The sequence below is a fragment of the Acanthochromis polyacanthus genome, chromosome 21 (assembly GCF_021347895.1).
Source record: "Acanthochromis polyacanthus isolate Apoly-LR-REF ecotype Palm Island chromosome 21, KAUST_Apoly_ChrSc, whole genome shotgun sequence".
Taxonomy (NCBI): Eukaryota; Metazoa; Chordata; class Actinopteri; family Pomacentridae; genus Acanthochromis; species Acanthochromis polyacanthus.
The window spans coordinates 30,243,054-30,261,939 of record NC_067133.1 but is presented as its reverse complement, the minus strand read 5'-3'; the positions used below and the strand labels follow the sequence as shown (position 1 = coordinate 30,261,939).

At 43.9% G+C, this 18,886-nt stretch overlaps 1 protein-coding gene across 1 annotated transcript in view; it reads right to left on the bottom strand.

Annotated features, from left to right (window-relative positions):
- Positions 1-299: 299 nt before the first annotated feature.
- cacna1aa (calcium channel, voltage-dependent, P/Q type, alpha 1A subunit, a) overlaps positions 300-18,886 on the bottom strand; it is a 104,155-nt gene continuing 85,568 nt past the window's right edge. The window contains 8 exon segments of the mRNA XM_051940890.1: positions 300-4,535; positions 7,398-7,669; positions 9,118-9,334; positions 11,123-11,161; positions 12,445-12,558; positions 15,119-15,251; positions 15,338-15,453; positions 17,785-17,885. Of these exon segments, the coding sequence (XP_051796850.1) occupies positions 3,735-4,535; positions 7,398-7,669; positions 9,118-9,334; positions 11,123-11,161; positions 12,445-12,558; positions 15,119-15,251; positions 15,338-15,453; positions 17,785-17,885 (1,793 nt within the window). The 3' untranslated portion in view covers positions 300-3,734.

Below are 18,886 nucleotides of genomic sequence, written 5' to 3'. Positions count from 1 at the left end.
TTCCATTAAAGATCAGCCGTTTACAGCTACAATAGTCATTTACCACATTAACATTTCCAAGTGACCCCAAACTTTTGAACGGCATGTGCTTTCCAATCTCGTGTATGACAGATATCTCACCATACAACAGCATTCTCTGTCACTTTCATGGGTGCGTCTCAACGAAGCCGTGGGAATTACTAAAGTGACCAAAGTCTGAACGTTTTCACCTGAACAGGCTGATGAGTGTCTGAAAAGGGCTTCATAAACAGGTAAAATATTACTGTGATGGTGCAGACAAGTAAAGAGGCCAAGCAGTGTGCATTCTCTCTGGATTTTATTCTTTAGGAAGAGTTCTGTTTGGAATTACAAAATGCACTGGTAGAAATAGCGGTGAGACTGGTTGAGAGTGCGACAGGTAAAGAGTGTTTGAGAGACAGAGTTAGAGAGAGAGAGAGAGAAAAAGAGGGAGTGAGTGGGCGATCAGAGGTCCGACAGCCAATCAGAATGAGAGCATCATCGGTTTGGCTTGGACAGCCTCTGAGCCCCACACCAAGGAGAAGGGAGAATACACCATCTTCTGAACTGTACTTTCTTTTCTTAGTTTTTTCATTTTTTCAATAAAAACAGTTCTTTTTTTGTGGTGTCCTGAACATGGTCGTGTTGTGCCTCAACCCCATGTAATAGAAGAAAAGACAAGACTTTGACTCTCACCAAAGTCTCTTCAGTGTTTTTACTCTTTAGACATTTTTTTGTTTTTTTAAACATTTTTTGTTCTCAAAAATAGAAGGAAAAAAGGAAACATTGCTTTTTAAAAACATCTATCTATTTATATTTCTTTTTTCTTTTTTTATTCCTCTGAATTAATTAATCTGCTTTTTCTTTTTATGTCCTGAAGATGACTTTAAACCCACGGTGTGGCATGCACATAGCACATGCATTTCTGGAACTAGATATTTTTTCCTTTTTTTTTTTAAATCTTTTGTACTTAAAAAAACTCTTTTTTTTCTCCCAGTAGCGACTTTACATTGCTTTTTGAAGATTTTGTGTGGTTAATCAGCGTGTTAGTGGATTTACTGCAGCATATACACAAAGATGGAAGGTGAATGTTTTGGGGGCGTTGCATGTTTCATCACACACACACACACACACACACACACACACGCACACACACGAAGATCATTACAGTGACATGACTGAAACATTTCGAGATTTCAAAAGGATTTCTGGAGACAAAGAATAGAAACCGAAGCGAGCACAAACAAAAAAGCCTAAATTTGTCCCACTCACTCGTGTAACTCACATTAATGCAAAAACCCACTTACACACACCACAACCAGGAGCTACATACCAACGGTGCTTTCTGATTTAAAGTGTAGTGACGTGAAATATACTCGTCTGTGACATTCCACTGAGGTTGGAAAGACACTAATAGGCAGTTTTTTTTCCATTTCTATTTTGTTCAATGCATTCTCTGGTCAACATGTGATAGGCCTCCAGGTTCAAACGCAGGTGAAATAAAAGGACGGTGTCGGGGCTGACAGTGGTGTGCGTTAGTGACAAGTGTTAGTTTGAGGCACACAGAGAAACACACAGATCGAAATAAAAGTCAGGAGTGACACATACACAGAATAAAGGTGCTTTCCAGGACCGTGACGAGGCCCAGACATCTTTTCTCCAACCCATCTGAACCGTGCTACAAGTCCGCCGCCTGTGTTTACACGCGTGTGAACACAGACGAGGTGGTCTACTGGTGAGAGAATGAGTGTTTTACTGGAGCAGAGACTGTGCAGGACGCCTCTGGATCAGAAGTAAAGGGCGCGGTAGAAAAACCAGAGGCACGCTGCTGGTCATACAGCGCCACCTGAAGGTCACAGGAGGTTTTAACGTTTTAACTGCAGCAGAGTGGAAGCCTGTGGGCCGCTGCCTTGTTTGAGTCGAATCCACCCACTGTCTGAATTCCAGAGTGATAAGACAGATGTTTGCTGCCTTTGGTTAAATTCAAATTTGTGTTTTTTCCTCATTCTCCCGTAATGTAGCTGTGTTTGGAGCTCCACCCCAGGGTTGGAAAAATAAGCTGAGCTCACAATAAAACAGAACATACAGAACCAAAGCAGACATGTAGAATCTGTCTCATTCCTACCATCATTTGAAGTTAGAAGATTTATCAGGTTAGCCATTATTACGTTCAGTGACAAAGAAAAGGAAGATGAAGAGTTTCTCTCCTTTCTGTTGGTCTCTTTCTCTCCGATGCCTCTGCTTTAACCCCCAAACCCTGGAAGACTTTGACATGTGACGGATTTGTCATCAGACTTACTTACTCAGCACTGACATTTTTTTCTTTTCTTTTTTTTAAAATCCACGTTTGTACCCTGCATTCCATTTTCATCATTTTAAACCTTGGTTACAAAAAGTTACTTCCACAAAAAATTATGTGCAGTTCCATTTGTATCAGTGGCAGGCATTTGGCACAGAACAGACAGTAGACAAGCAAGCAAAAGTAATTTTCTTTGTTCCCTCTACATACAGGAATTATCTGATCTCCCCATAACCGTCTGCTGATTGATTTTAGTGTAAATGAAGGTACACAGAGAGGAATGTCATTCAGAGGAGAGAGAGAGAGAGACAGAAAGCATTTTTAATTAAAAAAAGAGAGAAACCCTACAGACCACAACAGAAAGGACTGAGGAACATTTCCCTCCACAGACAGTAGATTCTCATTGTTGCTATTATTAGTATTCTTTTGTATCATTCATGCAGGATTCCAAAGGGTGTACAACTCCGCAAGTCTAAAAAACGAAGCTGTGTGGGGTGCAACAGAAGATTCAAGCTTCAATGTTTTGAAGAAGTAGAAGAGAAGGAGGAAGAAGAAGCAGCTGCAGGAATAGAAGAAGAAATACTGCAGAAAACAGTTACTGGTTTGTTTGTTTTTTTGTTTCTGAAACCCATCGCCACATCTTTGCTTTTCTTCTCTCGTAGGTCACAGGTTGAGGTTGGTTTAATAGTTTATTTCTGGGAGGGTGAGCATCCCCAATGCACCCATCCTGTCCTCCAGAGCTTTCCACAGAGGGACTTCAACCCCGTGCAATGCTTCCCAACTCTCCCACCCACGTAGCCTCCTCACCTCATACAGGCGGACGGCTCTCTGTCAGTTTTGTTCTTATTTAAAAACACAGATGATAAAACTCATCAATATTCAAGTGGTGGCTGGGAGGGTTGGATTTGATTTTTTTGCAGCTAACTGGACAGAAGTTAGCTTTGAGAAACAAAAAAAAAAAGAAAAAAGTGGTCGCTCTTTTGTCTCTGACTGTAAAGTGTCTTTTGTCGAGTCGCAACTCTTGACATCTTGTAAGTGGCTATAGCTCATTGCCAGAGGCATAATTTAAGACACAAAGACGAGTGTCCATTGCTCCTCCTGCCTGCATCCTATTGGAGATTGGTCTCATTGGCTTCCAGAGATGATCAACAACAATGTGAGCAGAACGTGGAGGTGGTTTTTTTGACCCCTTACGCTACGACTCCAGATTCTGCCTCAGCATTCTTGTTCCATCCCTTTATCCCAAAGCCGTCCTTCCATCATGCCCATCATCCCTGGGACACGCCGAGCAGAGGAGGAGAGGAAAGAATTGAATAGACAGGAAAGAAAAGTCGTGGTTTCCCTTGGCAGTCAGTGCTCTGGCTCAGAGCTTCCCATCTTCTTTCAGTCAAATTATCAATTATTTTTCCTCCTCACGTCCCTCCCCGATCCCCAGAGGCTAGCACCAGTCGTCGTCCTCCGTCTCACTGTAGGGTTCATGCAGGCCCTTGCGGGGACCCCGGGGATGCCCAGCTGGAGGAGGGACCTTGTGAGGCCCGGTATGCGGGGGTCCATGGAGATGAGTGGAAGGCGATGAAGATCGGTAGCCGTTAGGCAGACGGCGCTGAGCGGCAGGCTGGACCTGGCCCTGGACCGGCCCAGTCAGCGCCGTGGTGGGGGGAGGCGCGTGGTGGGCAGTCCTTGGGGAGGTGCGACTGGGCTGAGGGTGGGGGTTGTTTACAGGGTGGGGCTGCGGTGGAGGGATGGGGTGGGGGTTATGCGGCTGTGGCTGCGTGGGAGGTGGCAGTGGGTGGTTGGCCAGGGCATGAGGGTGGGGGTTGCCACCCTGCATGGGGTTTGGCTCATAGGCAGGAGGTTCATGGTGGGGCTCATAGTCCTGGTAGTCCTGGTTGTAGAAGCAGCCGTCCCCCTCCATGGAGCCCCCTCCCCCACCTGTGTCCCCCCAGCGAGGCGGGGGATGATGACCCTGGCGGGGTGCACCGTGGTGGGCCAACGGAAGGCCAGCAGGGGGAGGACCCTGGCCTTGGGGAGGCTCTGGAGAAAAGCGGCGAGGGGCCGGGGCTGGGGGTCTGCCCTGCGGCCCCCCAGGAGGGGTGGGCATGGCCTTACGGACCACAGGGGAGTACGTGACATGGGGCCGGGGTGTCGCCGGGGTCTGAGGCAACTGTCGGCGGCCTCGGCGTGGCGTACTGGTCCCCGAGGTTGAGGGGACGGGACTTCCGCTGACCGAACTACTGCCCTACACAAAAAGTGAAATAAAGCAAATAAAAAGAACGAACCACAAATTCAACGACAAAACATGTAGAATAAAGTAGAGGATGGGAACGATAGAGGATGAAAAATCAGAGAAGGAGAGAAGGAATGCGAGATCGAGAGGCGAGAGTCCAGATAGAAAAGCGAGAAAGGACAAGAACAAGAACCACAGCAACCATAAGAATAAAAGCACCAGTCATCATGTATGTGGAGGAGGAGAAAGGCAGAAAAATAAAAAGCATCCAAAAGGAGCAGAGCAGAGGATGTGGATAAAAAAGATGAGAGTCCATACAGCAGCGTACATAGAGAAGCAACATGTCACGCAGAGGAGAGAAAACAAAAGACGACAGGAGAAAAGAAGGGTAAAGGGTTGATTTCCAGACCAACAAATGTAGAACAGGGTAAATATGGCAACTAAACATACAGAAACTGTGTCTGAACATATTCTGAGTCAGCTGTGTGTGATGTGTGCAACATACCAAGATTTAAAAAGTTTGTTTTTAAAGAAACAGTTCAAATGGCAACACCCAAACCTCTCCCTCTGGAGAGAAATGGTCTTCCTTAGCAGTATTTTTCAAGTTATAAAAATGTGCTTCACAAAAGAGCATTTAGATCTGAAATGCTGTAGTTAATGTGTTTGGAAAAAGATGCCATAAAGGGAAACGTAGTGGGAGGAACATAACAGAACATTGGTGCTCTGAACACATTCAGGCAGGGCAGCTGGAGACAGTAAGGGACTCAAATATACATAATTATGCATATTTGTTGGGTGATTTGTTAACATTTTTACTTGTGTTTGCATTATTATACTCACAATAATGCATATGTTTGTGTGAACACGGGGAAACATAAACGTATATACAAATGCACATAAAGGGGAACAGACTATATTTGTCATTTTGAACACATTACTGGTAAAGAAAACCACATCTTAGCCTCTGATTTGACAGCAGCAACAGAACACCCAGTTATTATGAATTAAATTTTTTTTTTAGGGCTGGGATTTCAATGCGTTAATTTAGATTGATTAATTACAGAAAAATTAACATGTAAAAAAATACTGCATATAATCGCACCTTCCTCAGTTCCTTAATTTCTGTCACAGTGGTAACACTGATGACCGCTAGAGCCCAGTAGATGGTGCTAATGAACCTAAAGAAAGTTTGGTGAACAGTAATGGAAGATGAGACGCATTGAGCTTGTTGGACGGAAAGTTTTCTTATACAAATCTTCCTGATGGCAGCTTGGATAAAAGCCTGGTATATAATCGCTAAAATGTCACTTTGAGTTTGCAGCAATCTGTGAATGTAGTAGACAGAGGCAAAATGCAGATAAACAGAAATAAAATAAACATTTTAGTTGTTTAAGGTCATGTATACAGGGGGTCCTCGACTTATGCCAGAGTTCTGTTTCTACTGTTCAATAATTTGATTTTCACTGCAAGTTGGAATCCTGGCGAAAAAACAAAGCCGTTTCGTGCATCATGGTGTCAATCAGTTCTTTGGAAAAGTCACGAATACCAACGACTTTTATGTCTGTGTGAGAGAAGATAACAATATGTTGCACTGTTTCTACAACTTGAGCATTTTATTACATCTAATTTCACTTCCATGGAGACGGTTTTGCTTTTCTTCCAAGCATCAGAAGAGTCTGACTTAGGGGCTCGACACACGGGAGGCGACAACAGTTGCGCTCCATTCATTTTCTATGGCTGCTGTGCGACGAGACAAACATCGCTTTCCCCCCTCCCAACAACGCGACGGCGACATTCGTGCATGTGAAATTTCGTGCGCGTTCACGTAGACGTGCACCCGCTGGCTTGCGACGCGATACAAAAAAGTTGAAAAAAGTTAAACTTTTGTCACTGTCGCCTGGAGCTTCAACCAATCAGTGAGGGTTTCACTCACTGACCAATGAGCTCACAGCATGTTACACAGTACAGTCTGCTCCTACACATTAATGGTCCGCTCCGGTTTTCAACCATTGTTTTCAGCCCTTTTCAACATGGAGGAGCAAATTATTTTAGCCGTGATTGATTTCCCGATTCTTTATGATCCTTCCCTTAATGACTATCGTGATATAAATAAAAAAGCTGCTGCATGGGAGTTGGTTGGCGCCAGGTAAACTTTTATAAGCCAATGTCAATAGTAAAATTTCAGCTAAATCAAGCAATATCTTCTGGCTCATCATCTTTAGGCTTTTCTGTCATGAAACTCTTTGAAAACGTAAAAAATCCCTCCAATTTCACAGCCAATCAGAAGTGAGGGAGACAAGCGATCTGTCCAATCCAAGGTGGAGAACAACCGGAGAATGTAAGCAAAGCTGTTTTATAGCGCCGTGTGATGACGTATTCATCCGCTCTACTTGTCAATTAGTTCCACGTAACCAGTTCTGACGTAACGACTCGACGCTGTAGGTCGAGGACGTCGTAAACTGAGGACCTCCTGTGTGTCTATTCATCGATTCTGTTGTCAGCCAGCATTTATTTAACTTGAAAAACTTTGCTTATTGTGTCAAATGTTACTATTTGACAAAAATGAGATTAATCATGATTAATTATACACGAAGCCTCTAAGTAATTAGATTAATTATTTTAATCATGTCTCTATTTTTTTTTAATTTAAAAGCTTCTCAGAAACTCACAGATCCGTTTGCTGGGAACATTAACACAACCACAAGAAAAACCTAATGCAGATTTACAGAACAGTGATTGGTTAGAGCAAGAAAAGGCTCTGATTGGCTCATAATTAACTGCCATCAAATCAGAGGCCCTTCAGTTAGTATCATATTCAGATCATTGTCAACACAAGGCATCCTAACTAGACATTACAATTATCCAGAAGCCCACCTGTCCGTGTGTCAGGCACTCGCGACCCTCGCTGGGTGACCTTGACCAGCGTCGGTCCCGTTCCCTCTCCCTTTCCCGGTCGTGCTCTCGGTCTCGGGAGTGGCGGTGTCCATACTCGCCGCCTCGCTCTGCTACATAGCGCTCCTTGTCCACGGAGCCGTGGTGGTGGTGGTGATGGTGGTGGTGCTTACGGTCTTTGGACCGGCCACGATCCTTGTCTTTAGATGTGAGGTCACCCGACTGGGTGGTGGTGCTCAGGTCTGTGCCCAGGCCTGACGGTGGAGGTTGTTGGCATTATTATAGAGATAGAATGTGGTGAAAAAACACAAGGTTGCATCGCATTTTAACACTTTGACGTAATAGTTATACAAATAAAGGTCAAATGATGTGGTTTTGCTCCGTTGTTAACATGTGCTTAATTATTTTATCTTGACATTAAATCCTCTAAACGCACAAATCTACTGTCAGATTTTAGAAGCATTCTAATTAAAAAAACATTGCAAAGAGACAGGAAAAACAGTCAGATTTTCTGCTTACCGATGGAACTCAGTAAGCACGATCATTTTTAATCATCAATAAAAAATAAATAAATGCTGCATTTCAAAAACAAGAAAAGCACTCAGAGAGCAGTACTCCGTCAAGGCTGCTCAGATGAATCATTTCTGACGGCTGAAATCTTGAAAAAATTTGGGGCAGACATCACTGCAGTGTAGAATGTGACCAAACAAAATGACCTTGCTCTGAGCACAGGCGTGTGTTCTGCATGTGTACGTTATGTACGGCTACCGAACCGCGTGATCTAAATATGTAGCGGGCGACTCAGAAACACCCCCACAGTTTAATCAGCTGTTCCTTGGATCATTTCTGATAGATAAGTCCTGATAAGTCCTCAAAGATGGATCTGTAGTAGGATCACAATCAGCTGATGTAGTGTTCACTGGTTGTCATGGTTACAGTGACGCCGTGCCGCTATCTGGCAATGATACAGAAATCTTTAACAGATCCGTGGATCCAGACTATAAGCTGCATCACTGCCAGAATCTGATCACTTGGTCCTTGAGTCATTTCTGATGTTCCCTGAAAATTTCATCCAAATCATCCATCCATCCATCCATCCATCCTCTATCCACCGCTTTATCCTCACTAGGGTCATGGGGGGTGCTGGAGTCTATCAGCTGACTCGGGTGAAGGCAGGGGACACCCTGGACAGGTCACCAGTCTGTCACAGGGCTACATATACAGACACACAATCACACTCACATTCACACCTACGGACAATTTAGAGTAACCAATTAACCTCAGCATGTTTTTGGACTGTGGGAGGAAGCCGGAGTACCCGGAGAAAACCCACGCATGCACAGGGAGAACATGCAAACTCCATGCAGAAAGATCCCAGGCCCAGGCCGGGATTTGAACCGGATATCTTCTTGCTGCAAGGCGAAAGTGCTAACCACTACCCCACTGTGCAGCCCTCATCCAAATCAGTTAATCTGTTTTAGAGTAATGTTGCTGACAGACAGACAGACCAACATCGATCGTCACATAACGCCACCGTTCCTCGACAGAGTAAATATTCTGAATTTCTGACAATGCCATATAGGGGAATGAGCAGCCTTGGAGGAGGACTGTGCTCTCCAATGCTTTTCTAGTTTCTACTGCAGCTGTGTTAGTAGAACATCTGTCAGACTTCCTCTTTATAGGATTGTCGTGATGTTCTCACCTGTGTCGCCCTCCGTGTAGCGACAGAGGGATCTCTCAGACGCCCGATGGCTCCGGTCTTTTCGCCGGTGTCCGTGTCTGGACGTTCTGCCCTCCTCTGGTATTGTGCGCTCCATGTTGTAATCGTCTGGCCCTCCTTTGTCCCGGTGGCCACGTCCGGTCCTGCTGTGACCCAGCGACGAGGCCGAGCGCCTCATGGGACTGCTGTCGTTGATGGTCTGATGGGGAAAGAGAAAGAAACCACCGAGGGATGGAGGGAGAGAAAGAGAGATGCAGGGAGAAGAAGGGTTTCCTTTGACTGTCAGGCTTCTGTAAGCGATGGGGTAAGTGGAAATGTGCATGTGGATAGATATAGAAATATATACATGTGTGTGTGTGTTCCTCCCAGAGCTCAACCCACATCATACACTTCCACATAATAGAAATCATGCCACTTCAAAAATACAGACGCTATACAATTTAAAGAGCAGGGGTCTGCAAAACAAAGCCCATAGGTCAAGTTAGGCCCAACATCACAACTATCTCTGCTCCTATTAGAAGATATCAGCATTTAGGCAACATGCATCACAATCTGGTAGAGACCAAAAAAATCTTCATTACTCAGTTAGATAAATGAAACTACGTCTTACCTCTTTAATTCAGCTCCAATCATTAAAAAAAGATTCAAGGCAAGACCATTTTTATACTAATAGTTCTGCGACACAGCTAGCTGGGTGAGCTATACTTACTTCTTTGTCCATTTTGCCTTAAAACTCCCACATCCCTTCTTTTTTTAATGTACTGGCTTTTGGCTGTAGCCTCAGTTAATGAGGGTCTTAATGAATCACACAGATTATGTCTCATCTCTCCACCTCTATTAGAGATTTAAGTCTACGTGTTTCAGTGATTTTGGCTTAAGCGTGGGTACGCCTAGATAAACTAAAAAAGAAAAATCACATTTAGAGGATGTAATCGCATGTGTCTGAACTGCACCAGTAAAACTCTGCTGGTTCTCTGTTGGAGCAGGGCTGATGTCATTGCAGACCCCTGATATAGAGGAGTAAAAAAGTGTATAAGAAAAAGAATAAACAGAAATATGATGGCAAATGGCCATGCCTTCCATGCTTCTGTAACTTGCTTCGATAAAGAAAAAAAGGGACAGAAGGATCAGTACAACTTCTCCCCTCCCCTCCATCAATGCCTCCAACATGGCACATTCCAGGCTGCAAAAAATACTGGTGTTTCTGCTGTTTCGTGCTTTCCTACAGCCATGCATGTACATAGGGGTTGTCCTGAGTCCTCTGACGGCAGCAGAACTTCCTTCTGCAGTGCTCTAATGCAGGACAGCAGGACAGAGCCTATGGTGCCACAAGGTGCTGACCTGGGCATGGAGACCATATCAGGTTACTTCAGTGCTAAATCCTTCTGGCAGCTGAGCTAGGCGAGTTTTACAGTCATTGCGTGTTACACAAATTAATATCAGAATATGTGGCCACGTAGGAGTAGCACTGAGAATCCCAACGACACTCGGTTCACGCACGCATTCGTACAAATTCCTCCTCTTTCTGGTTTTCTCTCACACACAAACACACGCCCGCTTTAACACGTCTTAACAGATTTCTGGCATGCAGGATCTGAATGGAGACTTGGACGCAGATGGGGGTAAGAACTTTACAGACAAGTACGAGGACATAAAGCAACAAAGCACAAGCAGCAGCTGAGCAAAGAGAGACAGAGGAGGCCTGAAGACAGTGTCGATGATGGAGGAGGACGAGCAGAGGTCAACCCAATTCCAAACAAAGTTCATCAGAGAAGGCTTGGAAACTGGGCTAGCAAATGAGTTCATGCTGAAAAACTGTGCTATGATACATCCTAAGAAACCCCTGCCCTAAAAATGGTAAGTACACAACATGAAGACGTGACAAATGAGGAGAAAAATAACGTCTTTAACACTGTTTGAGAGTGAAAGGAATTGAAAAAAGGATAAAGAGAGGAAGAGGAAAAGACAGACAAGACAGGGTACATACACTGAGGTTACTGCCACGTTGCTTCCCTTTCCTCCGCTGCTGTATGAGCACAGAGAAGACACAAACACAGAGCCACAAAAACACCAGAGGGATGGTCACACATGGAGCATCCACACAAAACCAGGAGGGATGGGACGCAAGAAAGCACAGAAAGGAAGTAAAAGATGGGGTGTCACAATGGAGGAAGAGACAGAAAGAGAAGCAGGGACAGAGAGAGAAGGTCTGATTAGACACCGAGGAAGCAGTGGAGGTGGAAGAGAAACACTTACCACAGACACTGGGGGTGTTTGGAGTCACAGCAGTGTTTTAAAGACAAGATCACCATGAAAGTGCTCAAACAACGGCAGCACGATCGATCACCACAGCAATGACGACAGGTAGCGAAAATACAAATGGATACGCACAAAAACACACACAGACACACAAACAGCACACTGACAGGAACAGAGAAAGCAGAGAAAACTGCACAGCACATAGACACTACACACCTGCACACACACACACACACACACACACACACACACACAACACAGACACACACAACACACACAACACAGACACACACACACGTTGGTAACAATCAACATTCCGGCCTGGTTTAAAAAATTAAAATTAAAAAAAGCACCAAGAATTCCAAAAAGTTCAGCGCTAGAAAAAACACCTTGGGCAGGGAGGAAGAGACAGTTTAGTAAAACCACACAAACCACAAAAAGAGAAATGAATAAATCAGGGTTCAGACAAAAGAAGAGGAAAAAAACTGTGTGTGTGTGTGTGTGTGTGTGTGTGTGTGTGTGTGTGTGTGTGTGTGTTCATTAATGTGCCGTGTGCAGATGACAACCAGAGCACTCACCAGGATATGAAACAATAGAGAATGAATGAGATGGAAAAGAAGACAACCACGAGTTGAAACCTTCATGCAGGTGGAGGGGAGACGAGACGACAGGAGGAAGGAACAGAAACAGAAGGTCTGACTTTGCCTTGCTCTGGTCTTTTCAATTCAAGCTTGGAGGTCAACATTTCAGCAAAACATTCTCATGTTTTACTCAGAAACATTGTCATGATCGGACAGTCACATGGTCGTCACATTTCTGGCTGTTTTTTAAAACCATGTAACCCAAATTAGCGATAGTAGAAATTTGTCCACTGCGGCCTGAAGTCCCTTTAACTCTGTTCCAAACTCTCTCCAATCTGGAACCGCAGCAACAAATCTTTAAGCAACGAGTCAGAACTTTGTAAATGTGATTTTTCCAAACAAAAGGAGGTAAGAAACAGACATAATGGGGGATATAGAAAGACAGTGGAAAGGTGAGAATGCTGCTCACTTGGTTGTCGCCTGGGAGGCGGGGCATGGAAGCGGCCCTGCCGTGGCCTTCCATTGGTGGAAAGTGCTCAGTATCCGAGTACCCATCCTGCCCCATCTCTCTCATCTCTACCGTCTGCAAACAGAGCAGGAGAGCAGGAGATGGTGTGACTGGCTGCCATGAACGCTAACAGGGAGCAGGGGGATAGGTGGAAAAGGTTGTTATCCAAAGAAGGCAGAGACCTGAGGGTGTAGTCAGTGGGAGAATTTGGTGAGTGTGTGTTTGACGAGCTGGTTTTAAACTGTGCAATGAATGGTAAAAAGGGGCTGTTTAGGTCTGAAAAAAAAGATTTTCTTTAATAAATAAGGACATTTCTAAGTGACCCCAGACTTCTGAACGGTGGTGTCAGTCTGCAGGTACACTCCAAACAAAATTTAATTTTGTGTTTGCTGCTGTCAATAAGGTTGCAAGCAAATGCCGGCAGACAGTGATTCTACTTTCTTTAATGGTTCCTATCCAAGATGGAGGTGCTTATGAGTTACAGCAGGAATGGATACAGGAAGAAAATCAGATGCAGCCCAAAGGCCATGAGGAAAACACAGCTGATCAAATGAAGATGCTGATCAGGTGCTGATACACTGTAGGCAGTCAATGAGGTAAAAATGACAACTGCTTGGGCAGGTTAGCCAAATTAGCACGTTGTTTTGGCCACAATAATGCAAATATTTCCTTGCAAATAAGCAAAATTCTATTTTGTTTGGAGTATACGTTGAGAATTGGAGCTGACAGCTGGGGCTTAACCACACTTTCAACAGAGGTGTGGAAGTTTTTAGCTGATCTTCCCTGCGTCTACAGTTAGATTGTTATTCCAACCACTGAGTTTCTCCAGACTTCACTGATATGGAGAAATGTTGGAGATATGTTCAGGGGCCCTCCACGGGGTCAGGAGCAGAAAGGCTTAACGGCATGAAGATAGAGATGTGAACCACTGTGAAGAAAGAGGCAAGATGGACCCCAAATGAAAGGCGGAAATGTTCGATGACGGATAAATTCAGTGTGATAAAAAACTGGTGTTAAGAGACAGGCTGGAGGACGGTCATGTCATGTCATCGTTAGCTGAAGAATCAATGGAAGAGAGACTGTAGGAAATCAGAATGAGCTCCTCAGAAGAAATAATTAAGAAATGATGCAGTAGGGATGGTACAGTATCTATCTATCTATCTATCTATCTATCTATCTATCTATCTATCTATCTATCTATCTATCTATCTATCTGACTCTAATGGAATACTGGAAATTATCAATCAATAATTTATGAAAAAGGGGTGGGACTACACAGGAGGTCCTCGGTCTACGACCAACGGGGTTTCATCGGTTTTGTTTCCATTCTCTGGTCCATCCACCTTGGATTGTGCTGCATTCACTAACTTTTTGTCCATTATGGCTCCCAGCATAAGTCAGACTCTTCTGATGCTTGGAAGAAAAGGAAAGCCGTCCCCATGGAAGTGAAATTAGACAGAATAAAACGCTCAAGTTGTCAAAACAGTGCAACATATTCTGTTATCTTCTTGTAAAATGATTCAAACATGCATGAAAGTTGTTGGTATTCATGACTTTTCTGAAGAACTGATCGATGCACGGAACGGCTTTGTTTACATTTTCACCAGAGTTCCGACTTACAGTGAAAATCAGCTCACATCGATCTGTAGGAACGGAACTCTGATGTAAGTCCAGGACCCCCTGTATATGTTAATGTAATATTAATTACTTGTTTACTTGGTACTTGTCTTTACATGTTCAAAATAAATATTTCAATCAATCAAAAAAAAAAATAGTGCACAAAACGTGAAACAAACTGAGAACCTTCATCAACAACTTATGCTTTAACCTCAGTTATAATAAAAAAGAACCTGATGTATGCAGCATTTATCTGACACATTTAACATACAGGGTCCTAAAAAGTTTGACATCATTTTGCAGGCCAAAGATTTTGACAATTCTGTTTGAAATAACCTCAAGTTTTCACAGACTGTATAGAAACAGATCAAGATTTTATATTTAATGTTTTTTTTTGTTCTGTTTTCAGGTTGAGCCATGCCGTTCTCTCCCAAAGAGAAGTCGCTTTGCGTCTTGGAATATGCTGATGTTGATGATGGTCTATGAGATCCTTTAGCCTTGCATAAGCAGTCTTCCTCTTTAAATCTTTGGTACCAAGTCCAAATTTGTTTGCCAGTTGGTGAAGTTTTTCCAAATTTTACATTGAAGGCATGCTGCACAGTCTTGGGTGACTGTGTGCGAGCATATTCCAAGATGCAAAATGACTTCTCTTTGGGAGAGAACGGCATGGTTCAACCTGAAAACTGAAAAAAAATAAAACATTAAATATAAAGTCTTGATCTGTTTCTATACATTCTGTGAAAATTTGAGGTTATTTCAACAAGAATTGCCAAAATTATTGGCATGCGAAATGATGTCAAATTTTTGGGACACCCTGTACACGTTTTACCATCTACACATCTGAAATTGGTCTTTGGGAATTTGTTTGGTAGCACAAACACAAAAATAACAGGCGAATGTTGAATGGAATGAGTGTTTGGAAGCTTGCTGACCCAAACCTCTGCATGATGAGGATGTGTTAGATGTGTGTGTTGTGTGTCTGTCTGGCCCTGTGTGTGTGTGTTTGTGAGCTTTCTACCTGGGAGTTGGTCATGCTTCCTAAGCCATCCTCAGGGTGTCCCTCTGGGCTCCAGCTGCCAACCTTCCGGGATATTTCCTTAGCGCGAGGAGTCATCCATGAATGGCTTTCCGGGACCCCCCCCTCCACCGGCCTGCGACACACAAACACACCGTCACAGATGCAGCTTCCTGTTCCGGTCCTCTTCCAACAAACCGACTGCTGCGACGTGTAACTCACAGGCTGTTGCCCGTCTCCGTGGTCTTAGGTGGAGGCAGAGTGTTGGTGAGTCCCGGACCCCCGTCCTGGTCGGGGGTAGGCGGCACCATGGGCTGAAACAGTAATGGCGTTCGATTCTGTGTGAGATATACAACATGGCCGTCGCCAGCTATCAGGCAGACTGACAGGGAAATGCGGGGTAAATCGGCAGAGCAGGAAAAGAAGGGGTAAAGAGAGTGGGCAGTTGGCCGAAGCAAAGCCAGGCAAGATAACATGGTAATGGAGAGGGGGTAAATGGGGGGTGGGAATCTGGAGCAAAGTGATGCCCCACAGCTAGCAGGAGAAAGAGATGGGTGGATTCAGAGTGCAATCTGGTGCTCTGTAAGGAAGTCAGATTCACAATAATCGGTGATTATTTTGGGGTTCATCTTCATCACAATAAAATAAGATAAAACAACATGTTTCCAGAGCAGGAAGGTATCTGGGGTTGATAACGAGGGGAGCAGTAAAATAAGGGCCCCATTCAAAGGATGATGGAGAACATCATGGCAGATAAACACTGCAACAATCCTGTGGAGGGGAACATACTGCAGGTGAAATGCATGATGGGACAAGTCAAATTTGAGTCGCATTCACTGACATTCATTTATTAGCATTCAAGAGGAAAGACGGTGAAGAAGGTGCAACAGTGCTGCCCACTAGCAACCTTTAGCAGTTCTAAAGTGGCTTGTAATTCACAGGACATGCAAGTGGGATTTAAAAAAACTAACAAAAAAAACTAAATGTAAGGGTAAGAGTAATTTTATGATTTTAAACTGTCATTATTCCATCGACATGTGTTAAATTCCAAACTGTGTATCTATGTGTTCAAGCAATAAATATACAGCATATGAGGCTAATTTTATAACTTTATATCACTGTCTGATGTTGTCTGCACTAATGGCATGTTTTGGATATGTTCAACACTGCAGAGGTCTCTAATAAGATAAATAATAAGCAGTTCTGCTGCTCTAGTCGAGACAGGCAGCAGCCTAACAACATGTTTGGTGGTTTGGGCTGAGGTGATGGTGGAGATGATGTACAGCATTTGTTAGTGGAAGTGGAGGAAATAAAAATAAACGAGACAGCTTGAGGAGTGTGAAGGAACTGAGGAAAATGAGCATGAGAAAGAAAAAACGAAAGCGATGGTTTGGTGATGTTTTAGTGACATTTTTGTAAGTATGAAAATAAAGAAATGGATGAATGTGAATGTTTTTAGTCGAGCTGGATGAACCATCTTATGATTTCAAACATTTTAGTGTGAAAAATGATGGAAGAGTGCAAAATCAATGTGAACAGTCACTATTTTCTTTCATTTTTCCCTAACCAGTGTGCTAACCCAAGGGCAGGGAATCGTGCTGTAATGCTAACAGATGCTAACAGCCCAAGATCACAAGCATGGGAGATGGGGAGTTTGAAGGAACAGTATCTGAACAACCAGCTGATAAAAGAAAGCCAGGAGCTCAGCGGAACAGGCCATAGTGAAGGATCCAGGGACATTCAGGAATGGACACCTCTGGGGCTGTGACAACACTTCAGCCTGCTTCAAAACAAAGAGCCTGCTACATTCTGCATGTCAAATTTTGCTAGTCATCTCATGTGAAGCCAGTGTTAGAATAAATGTGGCAATCTGTTTCCAGCAGATGGCAGCACTGTTTTTTGCTGTTAAGGAAGGAGTACAGAGGCTGCATTCTGTTAGCCTAGCCGCGCTAGACAACCCACGGCAACGAATTTAATTCTCTGCCAGGGTGGGTCTAGTTACCCTCCATAAGGCTCGAGGCTGGAATCTCCTAAAACTGGCCGGACCAATCACCATGAAGTGTAGAGTCAGAAGGCGGGCGTAACTAAGTGACGACAGAGGCGTGACGATTCTGACAGAAACAACCGGCGCACAATAAACAGTTATCTTTTGACTCGGCTTTGACCACAGCCCTTAAAGATTTGAAGCTAAAATTCAACTTGAAAGATAAACAAAGGACGGCACTGAAGTGTTTCATTGAGAAGAAAGACGTATTTGAACTTATGCCGACAGGATATGGCAAATCCTTAATATACCAGTTGGCTCCGCTGGTTGGGAAGCTAATGGGACTTAGCCACAATCCGCCAGCGCTCTAGGAACCACGTCAGCCTATTGGTTGTATACCTACCCAGTTGCTGCAGAGTGATTTGAAAGACAACCTTTTAGCCCGCCTCCCTCCCTGTCAAGCGTTCCTAGACCCTTGTGTCTTAAGAGCTGGGTGTAGCACGGCTAGGCTAGCATTCTGTGTGTCTGAATAGAGACTCCTCCCTGGTTTGATCGGAGGCTGTCACAGCCCAGGTTTTAAAAATGAGGCTACGGACCTGTGGCCTTGATTTCAGCACGTCAGTCTGCCTTTAACTCTACAGGTTCGGATGCGAGTACAGCGTTACTTTGCTACAGACAGCAGTACCTGCTCGTCCCGGAGGGCCTGAGAGCGTTTGATCTTGCTCTGCCGGTAGTACTCCATGATCATCATGGCAGCGTAGATTTTGCCCACTGTCAGGTCTGTCGCTGCTGAGAGAATGACAAGTTACCCTGCAAGATTAGACCCTTTGGTATGGACCCTGAGCGCGAGGAATGGTAAGACAGGTGAGGCATGCACACAAAGATACTCACACATAAATCAGACTCACATGAACACAGAGCAAATAGTCTTTTCACTGACAGATTAATAAAAATAAAAATTATCTTAGTTTTGTTTAGCAAACTTCTAGCAAATAATCTCATTCTAATATAGACCATGCAACGCCGTCCGTCCTAATGAAGAAATTAGAATTAAATCTGTGGCATCATTGGACTTGTTAGCAAATACAGAATCAATTTCCTTGCTCCTGGCTGTTTTCATGGTGAGTCTCATGCACTACAAGAAACAAGAGCCACTGGGGTTTTATACTTTGGCACCTGTGCATTAGTTCTCAGTGTAATTACCAAGAAATATATCTCGAAATCTACAGCTAGCGTACAGAACCCTGGAGTGAAAAGACGTCTATAGAGAGTTGATCTATAGTAGGGCACCCTCTGATCTCAGGCACAAAGAGGGGAAGTGTTGTGGTTGGGGACGAGTAGAGGTTCTGTTCTGGTGGGTTTGGTTTCTGTAAGAGACACAAAGACCAGGTCCTCTCTTCCACCTGCAGAAACCACAATCACCAGGATAAATTTGTGCGTGCATGTGCAGCTGTTTGGTGTCTAACATGCATGTCACCTTCTTCATGTTGATCTTCAACTAGAGGTATGCCAGCAGTCAAAATTTTGGACACACCTCCTCATTTAATGGTTTTTCTTGAGTCTGATAACTATTTACATTGTAGACTCTCACTGAAGGCATGAAAACTATGAATGAACACATCTGGAATTATGCAGTAAACAAAAAGTGAGAAATAAGTCAAAACATGTTTTATATTTTAGATTCTTTGCTTTGATTCCTGCTTTGAACACTCCTGGCATTCTCTGGATGAGTTCATGAGGTAGAACCTGAAATGGTTTCACTTCACAGGTCTTCCTTGTTAAGGTTC